Source organism: Lathamus discolor, chromosome Z, assembly GCF_037157495.1.
Source record: "Lathamus discolor isolate bLatDis1 chromosome Z, bLatDis1.hap1, whole genome shotgun sequence".
In the NCBI taxonomy this organism is placed as follows: domain Eukaryota; kingdom Metazoa; phylum Chordata; class Aves; order Psittaciformes; family Psittacidae; genus Lathamus; species Lathamus discolor.
The window spans coordinates 75,341,471-75,362,471 of record NC_088909.1 but is presented as its reverse complement, the minus strand read 5'-3'; the positions used below and the strand labels follow the sequence as shown (position 1 = coordinate 75,362,471).

Below are 21,001 nucleotides of genomic sequence, written 5' to 3'. Positions count from 1 at the left end.
AAAGCTCTATTATGGATAAAGAAGAATGAAAAAACTCTGTCCTGAGGTGACACCTCTGGTGTCAGCGCAATGCCTCATAAAGAATGTTATGATTCACCATGGAGGATGACTTCCTTGGGCTACTATGGAAGAGACAGTAATGTCTATTGCAACATTTTATAACTTGTGAAGATGGAAAGTTCAGGTGATTAGTGGAAAATTTTAACATTACTAATCTTGTTTTGCTGTTATTTACTGAAGATCATTATTTTGTTTAAAAAAATCATTCATCCAATGGCAGACTAAGAAAAAGCCAAACACCCTATAGCTGGCAAGGATGACAGACTGTGCAGCCTGAAGATTAAATGGGAAGGTGTCAAACTAAAGAATGGCATTCAAAACAACCTGTGAGCAAATGGATCAGTAAAGAAATGTAGGGGAACTTGGCCCAAACCGGACCACAGGTCTCCAGACATACACAGCTCCAGGAAGTTGTCTGGTGGATTCACATTGGGCTACAGGTTAAAAACCCTGTTTAAATTTAAAGATTACTGGAACACAGGCATTTTCCTTACTCTGTGTATGCACAGCACATAGCACAGTGACATGGCAAGAGGCAGTTAGTGCTGCTTGAACACTTACGCTGAAGAGTAGCACTGCAGATCCTCATTCAAGCCAGAGCAGGTAGTTAAAATACTATTTTCAGAGCCATAGCAAGTCCAAGAAAATTAAAAGAGAAGGTACGAAGCAAAATTACACACTGTTAAGTCTTTTTATTAGTATTTATTCTTATCACTATTACTTACACTTAAACAACTCAATTACATAGCGATCTATATGGAGAGTTCTGTATCAGTATCATAATGTCGGAAAGTATACACGCCACAGAGAAACATTCTGTAGATACAGTGAAAACCTTTGACAGAAGGGATTATTTCTGAAAGCCTATGTACAAATAAAGGTAACTTTCGTACTATATACAAACTTACATTCAGAGAATATACTGATTCAGAGATACAATAGTTTCATTTAGTGAATGATGATCCACACACATAAACACATGGGAAAAAAAACCCTGTAATTTTCGGGGGATTGCATGGACTGGCTTCCATGGCAATGTTTCTTTTTCAAGTTTGAAATGAGTAGGATTGTGGACTTATTCAGATTTTTCTTACAGTAACTTGGGAGATAAAACAGTATGAAAATTACGAGTTGGAGCAAGCTAAAAAAAGCCTTTTTATAAAAATAGCATCTGATTGTCAGTTACAACACACTACTATTATTTTCACATTATAATATAGTGGCCTGATCTTGCCATCTTAAGTGACAGAAATAATTTCTGTTCATGTGAGTCAACTCCTCAGCATCAGGATTGCAAAATAAAAACTGTGTAACAGAAATCTTGATAATGGAAATGAACACAAAAGCAAGCAAAACCCCTTTGGCATTACTTAATTTTTATGAGGGATTGAAAGAAATGGTTAATTTCTGTTGGATAGCCTGACCCTGAAAACTTCAACTCTTTTGTAAAACAGGTATGACAGAAGTAACTCATGTCTTACAAACATACTAAAATATGAGTAGCTTCCTTTACTGTGATCTCAGTGGGAGAAAGCATTAGAGTAACAGCATGATTTAATTGCTTCATTGGGTCTGACTCTGCAAGCATTATGTTCCTTCTTCTAGGGTGAACAAGGATTGATCCCCGGCTGCAAAGGCAGTGTGCAGCATTTTGTACAGTCCCACAAGGAAGCTCAAGAGTATGAGCAAATTTCCCAACCTACTCACAGCTTCACTAAGGCAAAACCAGATCCTGCTTTACTGTACATTTATTTGACATTAATTTACATTATACCTTAACAGAGATGTGAAATTAATTTTTTTTTTTTTAAATTAATGATCCCCTTATTTAGAAACCCCATATTAATCTTCTGGGTTTTTTATGGCTTCTTTTTGCTTTAAGACAACTATGTGACATAAAATAAATACTAAAAAAAAACCAAACAAAAAACCCACAGTAAAGTGCAAGATCTTTACAAACACATAAAAATTTGTTTGGATTAGTTTTGTGTTTGATGAGCAGTGAATTTATAATAAATCCACATGAGAGCTTGTTTACCAATCTTGAATTATATTGTTTCTTATTCAGTCTGGTCCTGGGCCACTTATTGCTCCTGTAGGAATGATGTGGCCAGTTGTGCGTCTCACCTACTCATGCTTCAAGTGGCTTCGGGGCTGGGGCTTATCTGGCTGGCTGGGAGCATGGGCTCAGGGCCATGCTAATGTGGTTATGTGGCTTTTGGAGAACACATGGCTTACGTCCAGCCAGGCAAGAGCATGTGCAGGAGAAGATGCAAACTATCATCCTCACCCATCCAGGCAGACAAGTCCTGAGATGCTACACACTGACAACTAGCAACAACAGATCCACAGGATGACTTGTCTGGGCTACAGCACTGTGATCCATATATATGACCTCTGTATCTGATGAGGGCACTGAATTGGGTAACTTCAATCTGAAAAAATTACTCTCCCAGTCCTGATGTAAATGACAGACAGATATCTCAATACTGATATTGTTGTAACTGATGGCAACAGATCCAAGAAGAATCATTTTAACATTAATCAGAAGTGTTGTAGGGCTGGAGCAGGACTCTTCTCCACACTGCCGAGTGCAGGCTATCCCATTTGCTAATCTCAAAATCACTTTTTCTAACTGCAAGTTATTGCACTAAACTTCCCAGGAATAGCAGTGCCGTGGTTTAAACCCAACCACAAACCTCGTTTACTCACTCCCCCCCTTCTTGCCCTCCCCCTGCTTCTGGAGGGACGGAGAGGAGAATCGAAAAGAATGCAACTCCCACAGGTTGAGATAAGAACAGTTTAGTAAGTAAGGTATAACACAAATCACTGCTGCTACCACCAATAATAATAATGATAAAGGAAATAACAAGAGGAAAGAATACAACACCTCAACACCAGCCGACCAATAACTCGCCCCACTCCCCCCAGGCAAGCACAGACCAATACCTCGTCCAACCCTGCAGTCCCCAGCCCTTCTGGGTCACTCTCCACTACATCCTGGGCATGACGTGCTGTGGTATGGAATACCTCCTTGGTCAGTTTGGGTCAGGTGTCCTGTCTCTGCTTCCTCCCAGCTTCCCCTCCTCCCTGTCAGAGCAGGAGGCTCAGAAAGTCCTTGGCCAGACCAAACATTCGAGCAGCAACTGAAAACATCGGCGTTATCAGCACTGTTCCCAGGCCAAAAGATCAAAACACAGCACTGTACTAGCTCCTAAGAAGGAGAAAAATGACTGCTGCTGCTGAACCCAGGACAAGCAGGAAAACAAGAATCGCCTACTTAAAGGAACTAACTATGCCTCTTTCTCAGTAGTTGTGTCATTGTTATTTACAAGAGGTAAAATGGTTTCCAAGAATACAAGTGAATCCAATTTTTCTGTTTGCTCATAGATCCCAGGACAATTATGTTTGTTACGCAAATGCATTTATGAAATATGGACTCCTATAATAAAAATCTGTATCTTCCCAAGTCAGTAGCAGAAATCTTCGGGATTTAAGTGGGCCAGTTGTTGGAGAAGGGATTATTTCTTTGCTATAAATTAAATAAATCTACCTGATACAGATTCATATTTGATTCAAAACATAATTTCTAAAGACCACAAGTTGCTATCTTAAGGAATTACTGCTGGAAGAAGAATAATTAAAAAATGCTGTATATCCCCGTTTTCGTAAAACATGTAATGAGAGACAACCAGAGAAATAATCCCTTAAAAAACACCCAAACACTAAGAATATTTCTAAGCGTCTACTAATTTTATACAGTACTTGGATTAATCACATTTAACCTACTGCACTGTGGACCTTCATATCCACACACAACAGTATCATAAGTGACAATGACCATAAACTACTTCAGAGTAGCATATTAGGAAATTACAAGGTGGGTTCATTGCCATTACGAACACCAAAGGACATCTAAGTAAGCTGCATTGTCACACACCGTGCTTTATGCTTCATGGTTATGCAGAAAGCCACATCAATGGAATGAATAAGCAGAGGCATACAGACTCAGAGAGCCTGTCTGCACTACAAGCACTAGCTTTCAGTAAAGTAGTTAATCTAAACTATACTGAGCCTTGCTGAAAGATTTTGCCATGTCTATATAAGAACCCTGTTCTTGAGGAGATCATCCTCTTATCACTCTCTTGATCAAGTTTTATAGCATTTACCCTACAGATTTGACCATGGTGGCTTCTGGAGAGAGAAGTCAGGGTAGGGTTTTTTTCATTTCTTTTTTAGTGGAAAACTGCAAGTACTTTTCAAACTGCAGTGGTATTTTGTACAGCTGGGGCTATTTTCTTTGTTAATTCCAACGAAGTTAGTGCAGCAAATCTTTAATTACAATCTGACCCACAATCCTACCCAAATGTTACTGGAAATCCCTTCCAAAAACAATGTCCAAAACTGGCTCTCTGCAGGTGTTATGGTGCCACAGAGTTGGCTGTTTAACCTGATTTTGCATTTTATCTTACTTGCCGTGTTGCCAACCTGGTGTTGCTAGCCATAAAGTTATAAAAAAACCCCAAACCAACCCAAACCCCACTCCCCCCAAAAAACCCAAACCCCCAAACCAAAAAACAAACAAAAAACCAAACGACCCCCCCCCCCCCAAAAAAAAAACAACCAACAAACCAAACAAAAACCCCAAACCCAACCCAACTAACTAAACAAAAACCCAACAGAAAAAGAGTAATGTACTGAACAGAGCTCTACTCTTGCCCTTCTTCATTTGAAATGTCAGGCCAGCGAATCTGGACATCTTAGTTTATCATAAGAACCCATATACACAGAACTATCATGATCCTGAACATGCTCTTTTAGTTTGCTCTGTCTTGTTCTGCCCGCTTGGGAAAGGATCACCTGTTTTGAGCTCTGTCATCTGAAATAAAAGCATTTGGTGACCCCTCTGGAACAGATTATACTGTGGAGTCAACTTTGTATTTTTGGGACACGTGTTCCATTTGAAGTCAGAATTTGGGTTAGAGCTGCTTTTGCAAGATTGCTGTTCTAGTCAGTAGAGGGCACTGTAGATACACACACAGAGAGGTGTGGGTTTTTACACCTTCCCCTCAGTCTTCCCCATGTACACTTCGCCATGGTGTACACCCCCAGAAACAAATGTTAAGAGGTGGATTCTGGAGCAATGAAGGATCTCAAATACAAAGCCAAATTTTTGCTCACAATGAGAGAGCTCACACTAACAAGCACTAAGAAGCAAGAGATGTTGCAAACGTATGGTTAAGATCAAATACTGATTCTGAATGTGACTAGGTCTTGATACCTCAGGATTTAAGACATGAGTAGCAGACTTTGTAACTCCTAGTTTTCTTGCTATATTACTCTTTTATTTTTTTTCATGATACCACATGATATTAACAATTTAGTAATTTTATTATGTATTTTTTTAGGTCCCTCTACCACTGTTTTCTGTCAAGTCCTCATCTAACCAGATACTGTTACATACAAACACATATAACAGGAAAACAGTAAATGACAAAGGAGATGAGTGAGAAGCAAACAGCATGGAACACAGAAAAACAGACAAGACAAAATGTGCTGAGCCTTCTGTTACACAGCTGTGAGCATGGCATTGCCATTGTGAGCACAATATGAATACAAAGCAACGCTGAATCAGGTCACAGAAATGTGCTGAAATTTCATGAACTCTGAACTGCACAGATGACTTGAACAAACAAATGACGATTATCACAAATATTTTCATAACACCAGTTTCAATGTTGTTGTCCCCCCCCTTTTTTTTTGTTTTGTTTTTAAAATCATCCAAACTACAGGAAAGATTAACACTTTGTTGCTTTCTCTCTCACTTTTTTTTTTTTGTTCTAGGTTGGGACCTTCTTTTCTCAGGATTTCAGTAAAATAATACTGTATTTTCACTCCTTCCTTGGCTTCTTCAGACACTCACACTTTCAGCAATACTGAAAAATAATTATGTGTGTTTCCTGCAGTTCCACTATATTTAAATTGTTAGTTTCTCCTACCTAGTTTCAAGACTTATAAGAGCAAATATGAACTGCTCCAGCTTTGTACATCAGCTGGGAATCTCTTCCAACAATAGCTATATGTAGCTGTGAAGGTCCTTATACTCCAAGTAATAGTGAAAGCTTATAAAATATATATCTACTTCAGCAATTAGACTGTCACTTTTCAACTACTTCTATTTTCTGTATGAAGTACTACGCGTAAGCAAATTAACCTTTTTCTTCTGGCATGTAAAGGCAAACTTATTATGATAACAGCATCTGAATATTATTGCTTGTATTGCTGCAAAAAATGTTGTGTTCACACAGTAGCTGTATGGTGTCTGCATGTTGCGTAACTATTAAAGACAGAGTATCCCCATTCTCGTCTTTGCCACTGCATTGCGTTGAATGCAGTTAAAAAAATGCACAAATTACAGCACTAATCACAAAATGGCCAGGCCCAGGCAGTGTGGCCCCTTCAGTGCCAGAGCAAGAGTTTCTGGAATATGAAGAGTTTTGCAAGATGTAATAAACCACCATTAACATCCTGATAATTGCCTTTACGGACCCGCTATACAGAGGATGAAACTATTTACAAATACCCTGTCCTTGCTGAAATCACATCATACAAATTCACTTATAGGAAGAGACGCTTCTCTCCGCTGTCTCCTACTCATGCGCTTGGTGTATGCTTTCCACTCAGGAGTTTCAACAGATTATCAGAAAACTCCCACACCAGGGTGTGTGTGGGGGTGATGTTTCCATAAAGTTAGTATTAACATTCCCTTACAAGATCAAAGCTTTGAGAACTGAGCACACTGTGTATCTGTGTATACTAAAACAGAGAATGAGAATCCTGTGGATAGGTACATACGCATAGGAGAAGCTGTAGCTTTCACTGTTTCCGTGCATGAGCAGCATCTCCGGTTCTGAGTGGTGAGGATGCTCTGCAGCAAAGAAAACCTCAGCGCAGCTGGACTCAGTCTTTCACTTGTGATTGGACTGTCCAACAGCAGTCATTCTTCAGCTCTGGGATCCACACATTGTATCCTATTCTTTCTTTCATTTAAAATTGTGTGAGAGGAAATTTAGGAGTCCATGGGCTATTCTCACAGAAACTTTCCATTGTGGAAAAGTTTCCACAAAAGTTCCATTTGCTGCTTCATATTGATGTATATATATATATATATATATGCGTGTGTATATATATATATATATATAAATAAATATATGTGGGTTTGTATGAGGGGAGGGTGGTTTGGTTTTGGTTTGTGGGTTTGGTTTCTTTTTTTGTTTTGGTTTTGGCTGGTTTTTTAAGTTGTTTTTTTGTTTGTTTGGGATTTTTTTTCCTTTTTTCTTTTTTTTTTTTTTTTTTCTTCCTCAAAACATCATTTTTCACTAGATGGAGACAGGGCACTGGATCACTTTGTCCTCCAGAAGGACACTGACAATCAGGAACACAAAATAAAGCCCAAACATGAGAAAACCCAGGATCTTATTCATCCTCCACTTGCAGAAAGCAATCGAGAGGATGACAAAGAGCAGCATGATGAAAAGGAGGACAATTGCACAGAACAGACCGTTGCTGCTGACTGTCACCGGGGCAAAGCTGTTAATGACAGCATACAGGAGCCATGGAAGAGGCAGGCTGTTAAGAAACAAAAAAATAAATGTGAAACATTGCAGAGGTGCAGGAAAAGTCATGAAAAAGCTTCTGGGGGCACTTCAAAATACCACCAGAGGCTTCCTGCAGAAAGAGAGGCAGGAAGAGTTTCAACTCTTCTAATATGTATACAAATCTGATTTGTTAGCTTGCTCATGGTTCCCAAGGAGAATACACAGGATTTAGGCTCTCTGCTCTTCCACCAGCTACATTGGTGAATTCTATTTCCTTTAGCTGTCAAATCACCCAGAATCCTGTCTGTGAGCAGGAAGACCCCTTTCATTTGTTTCTAGATTTCAGACCATCTGTGGAAGAACTAGTTACATTCTCTTTCCAAGAGTCTGTGTGACAAGACAGTAGGTCACATAAAGACATGTTTGTGCCACAAAGAACCGTCACTTTGTAAGGCATTGTCCCCCAGATTTGTCCTATAAAAGCTTTGATCCACATTTACAGTATAAATCTACGTAAAATGTGAACTTCAACTGAACTCCAGCTTAATTTCTATTTCTGCATTTGCTGTCATTGCATTTCTTATCTCTGATGCCACAGAATGAGGCAACATCCCTCTGGAAGATGTCAAGCTGAAACAAATATTTAAGCCACTGGATCAGAGCTTAGCAGGCTCAGGAAGCATGAAAAGGGCTGTCAGAAGCTCACAGCATTCAACCGTTGAATAAGTAGTTCAAGAGAGAATAATTTGTTACAGCTTCAATACCAACTACACGAGACTACAGCTCAACTGTGCCATTTCTGCTGTAAATATACCAGGTCTAGCAGATGGGTGCAGGACAAGCACATTTACATTGGCAGGAAGACTACAGATTTTAAGAAAATTAAGAAGGCATGGCAAAAGAGAAAAGTTTTGCAATGCACCCTATGCACCCCTTTGCAATGCCCCCTATAGATTTTGTAGTTCTGGTGCTTCTGGATTAATAGAAAAAAGCGGCCCATTTTTAATGCTGTGTCCAAAGGTACTGCTATGAGCTAACAGACAGTAAAAAAGCCATTTACAATCCACTCTAACTTCAGGATCCCTTTCTGTATCTGTGCAGTTGCTGATATATTTTCAGCAGCAAAAAGTAATGACCTGACTAGGCTGCTCAAAACTGTGACTATGACTAGACCTGTTCTTCTGCATGTGTGATAGGAAACAAAAATCAAAGATGGAGAAACTGAGAGTATGGACATGATTCTTGGTGCCTCTATTCCTGTGTTGAAGATGGAAATGTGGGAATAAAGACAGAGTTTGTATATTTCCTGCATGTTTTTCAGACACTGAGGCATGGATCACAGCATTTCTGGACCTTCTCTAACTCGGTCTCAAAAAGTCAAAACAGAATCTGAATGCCAACCACATGCCACACATTATTATGCTAGAGCTGCTGTGAAGCAGTGTATCAAAGAGTGAATAGGCAACAAATTTGTAACAATTATGTCATGCAAATGTCTATAAACTTTTGAGAACTTAGCACAGTAACATCCATTTAATATTTGCATAATTTTCCATTTTCAGCTTCAATGGCTTCACTTTTCGTCATCAGTTGTTGTAGGCAACACTTTGGCAAAACCACAGCAACATGCTAAGAACAAAAGACAATTTTCTTGCTGTAGGACTTACCCCACTGTGATGTCAAAAATGTTGCTTCCAACAGAACTGGATACAGCCATGTCCCCCAGACCTTTACGGGCGACAATAACACTGGTAATAAGGTCAGGAATGGATGTGCCAGCAGCTAGAATAGTCAGTCCCATGATTTCTTCACTAATACCAATGGTTTCTCCAACCTAAAGAGTTTAAGCAAACCCAGAAAATAGTAATAACAACAACAACAATAATAGTAATAATAATAATAACAATAATATCACCTGGATAATACAGGCAAGATTGAAGATTTATTCATATTCACAGATTTCTACATGTTTCAGGAGAAAGACTGTCAAACAGAACCAGTAGGTACAGACAAGCAGTTGCTGATGGCTCTGACGTTACCAGAATGATCGAGTCCTACGGTCAAGACAACCACAGTTCTCTGAACCTCTTTTCATTTTCTGAGTAGTAATTTACTTCATCCATGGTTGCAGTTCCAAAAATAAAGCACTACTCAGCATGCAATAGATGATGGACTCTGATTCTAAATGATCTCTCGCAGCGCAAAACACAATGCAGGGCTTGTATTTTGTACCAGCGTTACCTCCTTACCTGATGCGCCCACCAGACCATTAAGTAAGAAAAAAATGCAATCCAGCTGATAGAGCCAAAAAATGTGATAGGAAAAAATTTTCTTGACTTCTGAAACAGAAACAAAGAGAGACAGTGAACACCTATGTGGAAGGATGACATGCTGTACTTTCATTTGTTTCTCAGAATGTAACAAAAAGAGATCAAGTTAACTACTAAAGGAAGGAAACACAACTGCAGTACTGTACTAGGCAATCACTGTCTAAATCCAATCAGTATTTAAAATGAAATTTGCACTACGAATGGATGCTACCAGTCTTGAATGAAACCACAGTCCTTATGGGCACTGACCTGAACACAGATCCTTACCCCAGACAAGTTCTGATGTGCCTCTACTAGAGTACTACAAATTCTCATGAATAACCAGTAGGACTGCTTTTGGAAGTAAATTATACCAGTTTGAATACTTGTTCCAGCTGCTGCTCAATCCTGAACTACTTTTTCCTGTTAATTCCTCACTAAATTCACTTCCACTTTTTGCTACAGAGGGCCCTTCAGAGTTTTTGGGCAGCACACCTTGCCTGTACCTCTCTCTATTGCAAGACATATCCCTGCAGCACCAGCAGACACACTAGCCTAGGGTTCATTCCTAGGTGTTGTGACAGCAGACGGGACTGCAGGGCTTTCCCCAAACATGACTTTTGGAGAGAAAATACTATTTTGCTTTTGCTGATTCAGTTTGCTCAAGCAATGATAAACCCCTCTTTTTTTTTTTTTTTTTTTTTTAGAGTTTGGAGAGCTGTACAGCCATCTTTTTTAGCGTAACAGACACAATAGCCATTTATAGAGAACAACCTAATGTTTAGGAACTGATCAGCATGGGTCCCTGAAGAGTAAGAGGTGCTCAGTGAATTGGGCTGGTTGTTACAGAGCTAGTCATGCGGGAATGACACTGTCTGCAGAACCAGAAAAGAGCAAGGCTGGTTTGCAGCTCACTGAAACTGTGTAGACTCTGCTAATGTAAATGGACTGAAATGAGGTCATTACTAATGGGAAGAAGGTAAAAGTCAGCAATAGCAGTTGTGCACACTCACCAACAGGACTGGACACTTAGAAGGTCCCTACCTGCTCTAGCAGCAGGTACAGCTGTGAGCTGTGCTACAGAACACTTACTCACTCCCTGTGGGTGCTTTGCCTAATGCTAAATGCCCTCCTGAAAACTGAGCTCATAAGCACTGACTAACATGACCTATACAATTCCACAACTCAATATGCGCATGAACGGACATTAAATGTGAAATAGATTTAACAATGCTCCGAAACTCCCTTACATACAAATAAAAATTAAACTTTTGTCGGAGTAAGAAAATCATACCAGTAGGTGTCTTAAATTAATTATCTTTAAATATAGGCACAAATATCCCCAGTGGCACCTGAAAACATCCTTTTCCTTTTCTACATCTATAAATTCCATTACTGTCACAAGCACTGTTTCTAGAGATGTCCCAGGCTACTTTGGTTGACCTGCTTTTTAAATCCTTCTTAACTCTTTACAGAGCAACCAGTCATTTTTTCAAATCAGAGTTCTAAATCCTTATCGAATCAGAAAATCTGATGATGAGCTTCTGATGTTTAAACCTACTTAGATGTACTTTTCATTTTCAAATCAAAACTTCATATGCACTGTGGAAGAGAAGACCTTAGTCTGAAAAGGAACACGATTTGGAAAAACACAAATTGGCTCTTGGTGGTCTGACACCAGGGTGAGTAGAATTGAGTCTGGAAGGGATAAATGAACCTAGCTAGCATTTTCTTTCCTTTTTTAATTTTCTTTCTTTTCTTTTTTTTTTTTTAAACTAAACAGCTAGCACTTCTTTTTCACCATTCTTAGTAGCCACCCCTCTCAACTTTCAACATTTTTTGTCTTCTTTGTAAAAGCTGTGATTTTCTGGCAACACATGCAGTGAAAGAGATGATGAAATTATAAGTTTGTTGCAACTGCTCACAAAATCTACACAGAGCACCTCCTATCAATGCAATTTGAATAATCACCATACAGCACTCAAGATATTAGCATATGTTGGCTTATGCAAAATTAATGCAGCAAGAGCTGTACTGGGCAGTAATAGCTGTCTGAAAGTGTGAATATATATACCAAATGGTTCTTGCAAAATAACAGGACCTTGCCTGAGTGAGACACTCACAGAATTTGGATGGCTAAGAATGACAACTCAGTTAACTTTGCATCGTGTGTATTCCTAACCTGTTTTAGCCAGTCCTCTCTCAGTAAACTTACCAGATGAGCAGCAGTTCAAGACTAAGAGTACTTAAAAGGCTTAGAAGTCTAATTACCTATTTTAAAAGGTGGAACATTTAACTCAAGAAGGGCAGAATTTAAAGCTTGTACATACTACAGGTGATGAAATCAAGAATGGGCTCCATAGGTGCTGCTATCTAATTTGCTGTCATGATTTAAGCCCAGCCGGTAACTCAGAACCACACAGCAGCTCACTCCCCCTCCTCTTCCCCCCTGCTCCCGGCAAGATGGGGAGGAGAATCGAAAGAATGTAAACCCCACAGGATGAGATAAGAACAGTCCAGTAACTAAGGTACAATGCAAAACTACTACTGCTACCACCAATAATAATAATAATGATAAGGGAAATAGCAAGGGGAGAGAATATAAAACTAAAAGGGGGAAATGGAAAAGAAAACAATAAACACAAGTGATGCACAACACAATTGCTCACCACCCGCCGACTGATACCCAGCCCGAATCCAGCAGCGATCTGGCCTTCTGGGTACCTCCCCCCAGTTTATATACTGGGCATGACGTGCTGTGGTGTGGAATACCCCTTTGGCTAGTTTGGGTCAGGTGTCCTGTCTCTGCTCCCTCCCGGCTTCGTGTGCCCCTCCTTCACTGGCGGAGCGTAAGAGACTGAAAAGTCCTTGATCGGAGCAAGCGTTACTTAGCAACAACTAAAACACCGGTGTGTTACTAGCATTGTTCCCAGACTAAAGCCAAAACACAGCACTGCACCAGCTACTAGGAAGGAGAAAAACAACTGTTACAGCGGAACCCAGGACATTTGCATATAGATGAAACTTTTAAAAAGCAGTAATCAGAGTGCTGATTCTTTATTGGATGCTAGATTTATTTTTTTTTTTCATAATATAATAATAATCACGCTTATTTTGTAACTAATGACAGCATTTGTTCAAGATTTACCTCCGCAACTCCCTAGTTCTTGGAAATATAAAGACACGTCAGTTGCAAGCATTTTCCTGGAAGAATTAGTCAGAGACAGCAGACAGCAACCCCTCTCTTCACCTTTTCTTGTTGTCATGGTTGCTTTATAAAGACAGAGAGCCCAGTGTATTACCAGTTGGCTCTGTTGTGGTCATGGTAACCGACAAATGAGAAAAAGCCATGGCTGATTTAGTTCATATGCTATTCTCTTTTAACAGAAGAGAAATAATTTTGTAGTTTCTCATTAGTTTGGTCAGATTGGTACTGTTCCTGTCTATCAGTAATCTCAAGGACACTTCTCTTGGTACATTTCTGTATTGATGTCATGCCTGTCTGAAACAGGACTTTAAGTAGCAAGAATATTCCAAATATGAAGGTTTTTCTTCTAAGAGCCTGATACTAAAAAATAGTGCTTAATAATTCGCAAAGTGTCTTATTGTTAGCCAGTATTATCATCTACTTTTACCTTTAACCTGAATGAATGTTTGTCTCCCACATAAATTCATCTGCATTTCAAGCTTTGATATTCCTTTTATACTTGACAGTGCTTAAATCTGTTTACTCAGAACCTGCTCCTGTAACTGGATCTGTGCAGGAACATCTTGTCCTTTTCCCCTTGGTAACAGTGCATCTCTGTATGGCAACAAGAGTTCATGTAAGTTGTTCCTCCTTGTTGGTAATGGAAATTTGCAGGGTTACAACAAACTGCCCCAAATGGGTCCAGCGACAGTAGGACTACCGCCCCTATAGCCATTTTTATGGCCTGTAACATAAAGGGATGGACAGTGCAGCATGGCTATAATAACAGAGGTGATGCTCAATGTCTGCCACTGATCCACTGGGCCACCTTGGTTGTGTCAATTTTCCTTTCAATATTTCAATAGCCCTTACTGCAGGAGGTGGGACAGTTGATGTTTGTGGCCTTTACAGAGGCACTGGGGAAATAAGCTATTAGTTCAGGAAAAATGCCTGTTGCTGTTCAAAACACCTTAACGAAAAGTCAGGTACAAAATTCCCCAAGGCACACCTACTCCTGGTGTACTGCCAGCAACATTCTGGATGTTATAGTAAGGACTTTAATATATAGTGTCTTAATGCGAGCAGGTATGATTAAGGAACTAAACACACATTAAAACATGCCAGCTATTGAATCAGTTGTGACTTAGTTGAACTAATGCATAATCTAAGTGTATAAAAACCTGCATATATGTGCACAAGAACATAAGGCAGCAAGGACTTTGCTAACTTTGTAACTGAAGACCTTGTATATTAAACAAATTTTCTAAAGCTTCTGGGTCTTGTGGATGTAAATATAGCTTGGTATAGTACAAGTAAATGCAGTCAAACTATCTCCGTTATGTGCAGATAAAACATACTTTAGGAAAGAGACTCTAGGAAGAAAGGAGAACTCATTTTTGAAAAGTGGACTCCCACAGAGGATGTCAAAGGCTCCATATGGTCTCTCTAATCAGTATATAGCACACAAGTGTTCATTTTGTATACCGACATGCTAATCCGAACATCCTGATGCAGAATTTGGGTTTCTGACTAAAATTACCACATTTGCAAAACAAGCCCCTGATGACACGCCTACAAAATCTATTAAAGTATTATTTTAGGTTTAACTTTGGCCTCACAGATTTAATGAGAAGTTGTTTTCTGATGCACCTGCTGAGCTGCGTTACTAGGTTTTGTTTCTTTTAGGAAGGGAGTAGCAGGGATGGCACCTAGGCATAAGTGAGAATACTTCACAGATAAACACACTAATGAAGTATCCTTGAAAAGTTAGACAGTTTATGCAACCATCTGGTTAATTCTTTGACAGCAACGTTCAAAGTAAGCAGCTTGTCATACTGATACAGCCTGTTACCTCTTCTGTTATTACTCCATGCAACCACAAACTGCATTTCTTCTACTTCTGTATAAAAAGCTACTCCTTTAGTGAATGAAATTTTAAAACTCTGTTGCCATTGACGTACCTGGGCTTATCTTTTGTGTTCTGGCAGGATATTTTAGTTGTAGGAAGTCAGCATGCAAGTCTTGTTGTGAACAATACTATTGTTAATAATCAAATACATCACACAATTGCATGCAGCTTCTTGAGATCTCACTTTACAAAACCACTACTATTCTCATTTGTACAGTACAGAATATTGGACAAAGCTACATGTCTATTGATGTCAACTTCAGATTTTCAAAATACAAAATAATGCACATAATTATTTCTTAGCAGTACTTGCTCATTTTGGGCCAAACTATGAAAAAAATTACAGGGATGGGTTTGAATAATAAAATGAGGGCATAGATACAGAAATAAACAATCTTGAAATTCATTAAGTATGTTCTATGTGCCATCAGACAAGAAGTGTTTACTAGAGTTGACTGAAAACTTGAAGAAAAGAAAAAGACCGGAAGGGAAAATGTCAGAAACCTTTATCTGAAACCAAATCAGATGTCTCATTTTAGCTTGATTCTTGCACTGAATTGCAGTTTTTCAGTGTGTGCTATGGGAAAGTTTTTGAGTGCGTGTGAGTACAGAAAAAGAATTCAGGGTGTTGATTTATAACCTTATATGTTGCACATCCCTTCTTGCAGCAGTTTAAAATCCATTTTTTGATACAGATAGGAAAAGTTATTAGAAAACTACAAAAGGATTTTTTCAGTTCTTGACTTTTTATCTTTTACTTTCCATGAATCTCCCCAGTCTAGTCTCTTTGTATATGTTAATATGAAAGTGGTAAGAATTGATAACAATAAGTCATTTGTATCAATAATCAGTCTTGAAACTACTTCAAGCTGTGTTTGGGACAAATCTAGCAAATATTTTACACACAGAAGGACTTATGTATCTTGTTCTAGTGTAAAGATTAGAAGATAATGAGTAAAAGAGAAAGGTCTAGTAAAACATTCATTTAAAAGAATATTCATTACTTTTAAAACACAGAGAAAATTTAGACAGACTAAAATCTTTCCACTTTTCAGTGCACCGGAGATGGACAAACTTCATCATCAATTATGTGATATTCAATAGGGATCTAGAAATGCCCATGTGAAGGCCCTAAAGAAGATTCAAGAGCTTTCACTTTGTATCATAAAACATTAGTGAATATGAATGGCAACCTTTATAGAGCTATTACTAACCAGTTGCCCATAAGCACCCATGTGAAGATTTGAAGACTGATCTTGTGACCTCTTCTTCAAAGAAGAAACTATCAAAAAAAGTCATTATCTCTAGTTCTACATAAATCCGCTACAGTCCATTTCTGGGACTTAGTTAGAGAGCCACTCTGTTGTGCAAAACATACTGACATACAATGACAGTTACTTACAGGATTTCTGACATCTGGGAGTGAAACCCACAGTGGAAAAACAATGGGTAATACAAGAAGGTAGGTGAGCTGCTTGCGTGGGGTGTCAGGCCAGGCCAGGCTAAGAGGCTGGTCCTCATCCTCTTCATTCTGTAAGAAAAGCCACAGTGAGTAGAATATTAAAGTGGATGAATGAGGTTAGGGTTTATTTAAACAGGAGTGCTGTTTTGGTGAGAACCTATGAGGTCTGAAAACACTGCATTACCACCACACCTACCTAACAACATTAACTAGGACACAGTAAAAATATTTTGGCCAGACTATGAGGTATCCCTGCTGCACAGGCTGCCTGAGGGTGGCCATTTGCAGCTATGCTGACTGTGATGCTGGTCTCTAGAGTGAGAGACCTCCCTGAGCCCCAGCTCCACTACTGGGCTGCTCTCTTGGGGAAGAGGCTTTTTTCCTTATCTCCAGCCTGAGCCTGTCATGTTTAGACCAGCCATAATACCACAGTCTTTTTAATGACTTGGTGCTAAAACTGCAGGAAAGACATTCCTCTCCTATTTGTGTAGCTGATTTTCTCATCAATCTCTAGTCTCCTTTTGTGTGTTTGCCGTTCACCTGCCACCATTATTACAGCATAGGTGTACAGGGACCTTCTCTGACAATAGAAAACCTTTCGGCTACCACGAACTTCTCTCCCCTTAGGCTGCTTCTGAAGCCCTCTCAGACTGCCACAAAAAGAAAACAAAGTGAGCATGATTCAGCCTTTTGGGTGTACGTATTAAATTACTTTTGAACCTTTAAGAGAATTCCACATGGATCTAACTTATAAAGGCTACAGAAAAAATGGTCTAAGTAATGCTTTCATTAGATGCATGTAATACAAACCCTATTGAGCCTGTGGAAAGATTCCTGGACAGCTCGGTGAAAACTAAAGTCCAGAAAAGAGTACCTGGTGAAAACTGGTTTTGTTTGAGAACATGAGGTATATATTTAGGAATACTTTCATTTTCTACTTTTACAAAAAGGTAATAATTGATAATTCAGTCCTACCTGCAGTGTGCAAGTTATTCTTCCCACAGATTTATAATATATTGTTTTATTTTTTACCTTTTTATTATTTTTAATAATATTTATAATAAGTTTGTCAGTTATTGCCTGATCCTAAGAATGTTTACATAAGCCTGATGACGATGCTATGAGAAGCAGTCATTTGAATCACCACATCAGTTACTTTTTTCTAAGCAAAGCATTATTGATGAAATGTCACCGCATGTTGGTATTGTTGTGACATTTTCTACTTACTGCTGATTTTGACTGAAGAACTAGTCTTAATTATGCTACTATTATGAACTCCTGAAATGTTCAACTACTCAACTACCTGAACTAATCAGTACCCACAGAAGCAAGACAAAATCTTAGCTCAGGCCCTTATATCATGACTGTATCACTTGATATTGATGGACTGGAAGCAAATGCCTATTTACCTCTTAGCACATTGACAGGCTGCAGCTACTTTAGCAGTCCAGTGTGGATGTCAACAGAAGACAGTATTTTGTTCACCCCTACACCTTCTGAAACTCCCAAGTTGCATGCTTGCAAGACAACAGTTAAGTGAATAGATCATAATAGGTATAATCAATAGAAGATCTTAAAATGTACATAGGCAAAATTTGTCACGCTCCACACAGTACTTAAGAAGCTCCTGAGCAACTTAAGAAGCTAGCTTTTGCCTTTGGCTTTCAGCACTTTACCAAAGTGGGCAGATGATTTGTTTTTCACAGCTGCAATCTGGTGAAGCATCACTTCTGGGGGACTGGGCTGGTGCGGGAGTTTGTGGGACTACTTCCTGAAAACCAAATAAATTCCTTTTCCATTCTGGTAGATGCTGTTGGAGTGGGAGAATCAATCTGAGGTGGATGCTTAGCTCTGAAATATGATGACTGCAGTGAAATTTGAGCACAAAAGGACCAATTGAAGGGTTGCCTCAGAAACTTTTTCTGAGTGGCCTGTGTATAATTCAAACAGCGGACTCAGCTGGAATAAAGCTGCACACATGTCTGCTTCATACATCACTGAGTGAAAAAGTACTTCCTGAATTGACCTCTTTAAGAGACTAGCCATGAATAAAAACTATATTTAATCACAGTAAAAGCTTTACATTAGTTTGAATATGCAAAATGTATGGAAATTAATACCTAAGATTGTTCATGCAGTACTGTACCAGTTGCTTCAACACTTGGCCACATTCTGGTCTTGTGTCTGTGTCAAACAGCATTGGGCTAGCACAAGCACACAGGCAACATGAGTGGATGTAGCAAAGGACCACAAAGAATTACATATGGAGATTGCCAGATGTCTCCTAAGAAACCTTGATCCATCTGTTTGAGTTCTTTTCACCTTCAGGTTGTACTGCCTCATTTGTCTTTGTGAGACAACTATTCTCTAAATATAAGTCCAAAATTGAGTTCACAGTGCAGTAGGGCAAAACCCTTTTTCTTGCTAGTCTAACTGCAGGGTGCATTACAGATGCTACAGTCTGGATCTCCATTTCCTATTTTCTAAATTAGAATACAGAATCACAGAATCACAGAATCCCAAGGGTTGGAAGGGACCTAAAAAGATCATCTAGTCCAACCCCCCTGCAAGAGCAGGGTAACCTACAGGACATCACACAGGAACTTGTCCAGGCGGGCCTTGAATATCTCCAGTGTAGGAGACTCCACAACCCCCCTGGGCAGCCTGTTCCAGTGCTCTGTCACTCTTACAGTAAAGAAGTTCTTCCTGATGTTAACGTGGAACTTCCTATGCTCCAGTTTACACCCATTGCCCCTTGTCCTATCACTGGATATCACTGAAAAAAGCCTAGCTCCATCATCCTGACACCTACCCTTCACATATTTGTAAACATTGATGAGGTCACCCCTCAGTCTCCTCTTTTGCAAGCTAAAGAGACCCAGCTCCCTCAGCCTCTCCTCATAAGGGAGATGTTCCACTCCCTTAATCATCTTTGTGGCTCTGCGCTGGACTCCTTCAAGCAATTCCCTGTCCTTCTTGAACAGAGGGGCCCAGAACTGGACGCAATATTCCAGATGCGGCCTCACCAAGGCTGAGTAGAGGGGGAGGAGAACCTCTCTTGACCTACTAACCACTCCCTTTCTAATGCACCCTAAGATGCCATTTGCCTTCTTGGCCACAAGAGCACATTGCTGGCTCATGGTCATCCTCCTATCCACCAGGACCCCCAGGTCCCTTTCCCCTTCACTACTTTCCAGCAGGTCAACCCCCAACCTGTACTGGTACATGGGGTTGTTCTTCCCCAGATGCAAGACTCTACACTTGCCCTTGTTAAATTTCATCCAGTTTCTCCCCGCCCAACTCTCCAGCCTGTCCAGGTCTCGCTGAATGGCAGCACAGTCCTCTGGTGTGTCAGCCACTCCTCCCAGTTTTGTGTCATCAGCAAACTTGCTGAGGGTGCACTCAGTTCCCTCATCCAGGTCATTGATGAAAATATTAAACAGCACCGGTCCCAGCACCGACCCCTGAGGAACTCCACTAGTCACAGACCTCCAGCTAGATTCTGCGCCATTGACCACAACTCTCTGCCTTCTTCCTTTCAACCAGTTCTCGATCCACCTCACTACTTGATCGTCAAGCCCACACTTCCTTAGCTTATCTATGAGGATGCTGTGGGAGACAGTATCAAATGCCTTACTGAAATCAAGAAAAACTACATCTACCGCTCTACCATCATCCCTCCACCTAGTCACTTCCTCATAGAAGGCTATAAGGTTGGTCATACATGACTTCCCCCTCATAAAACCATGTTGGCTGTTCTTAATGACCCCCTCAGCCTTGATATGCCTAGTGATGGAGTCAAGAATAAGTTGTTCCATCATCTTTCCAGGGATGGAGGTAAGGCTGACCGGTCTATAATTACCCGGGTCCTCCTTCTTGCCCTTCTTATAGATTGGTGTGACCTTTGCCATCCGCCAATCCTCAGGCACCTCGCCCATTTCCCACGACTTACCAAAGATGATGGAAAGTGGCCTAGCAATGACCTCCGCCAGCTCCCTCAGCACCCGTGGGTGCATTCCATCCGGACCCATCGATTTACAGATGTCCAGTTTGCATAGCTGATCCCTAACCCAATCCTCATCTACCAAAGCAAACTCCTCCTTTGTCCTGACTCCTTCTGGGGCTATAGAAATCCGGGGCCCTCGGGGAGAGTCTGCAGGAGTAAAGACAGAGGCAAAGAAGGCATTCAGCACCTCTGCCTTCTTTATATCCTCTGTCTCCAGGGTACCCACTTCGTTCAGCAGTGGGCCTATATTGCCTCTTGTTTTAGTTTTATTTGCTATGTATTTGAAGAAGCCCTTTCTATTGTCTTTAACCCGACTAGCAAGATTGAGTTCCAAGGAGGCCTTAGCTGTCCTAATTGCCTCCCTACATCCTCTAACAACTGTCCTATATTCCTCCCAAGCGGCCAGCCCCTCCTTCCATAATCCATAGATTCTCCTTTTCCACTTGAGTTTGCCCAGCAGCTCCTTGTTT

The 21,001-nt window shown here is 40.1% G+C and overlaps 2 protein-coding genes across 6 annotated transcripts in view; one reads left to right on the top strand and one right to left on the bottom strand.

The window, feature by feature from the left end:
• Positions 1-6,420, top strand: part of ACER2 (alkaline ceramidase 2) — a 60,734-nt gene extending 54,314 nt beyond the window's left edge. Inside the window, exon 6 of the mRNA XM_065664021.1 lies at positions 5,469-6,420. Coding sequence (XP_065520093.1) covers positions 5,469-5,550 — 82 coding nt within the window. The 3' untranslated portion in view covers positions 5,551-6,420. The remainder of the gene's footprint in view (positions 1-5,468) is intronic.
• Positions 6,421-7,221: 801 nt separating this feature from the next.
• The window catches only part of SLC24A2 (solute carrier family 24 member 2), a 112,544-nt gene continuing 98,764 nt past the window's right edge, over positions 7,222-21,001 (bottom strand). For all 5 annotated transcript variants that reach the window (XM_065661623.1, XM_065661622.1, XM_065661626.1 and 2 more), the window contains 4 exons: positions 16,466-16,594; positions 9,908-9,997; positions 9,326-9,492; positions 7,222-7,689 (listed from right to left, as the gene is read on the bottom strand). In XM_065661623.1, coding sequence (XP_065517695.1) covers positions 7,440-7,689; positions 9,326-9,492; positions 9,908-9,997; positions 16,466-16,594 — 636 coding nt within the window. In that variant the 3' untranslated portion in view covers positions 7,222-7,439. The remainder of the gene's footprint in view (positions 7,690-9,325; positions 9,493-9,907; positions 9,998-16,465; positions 16,595-21,001) is intronic.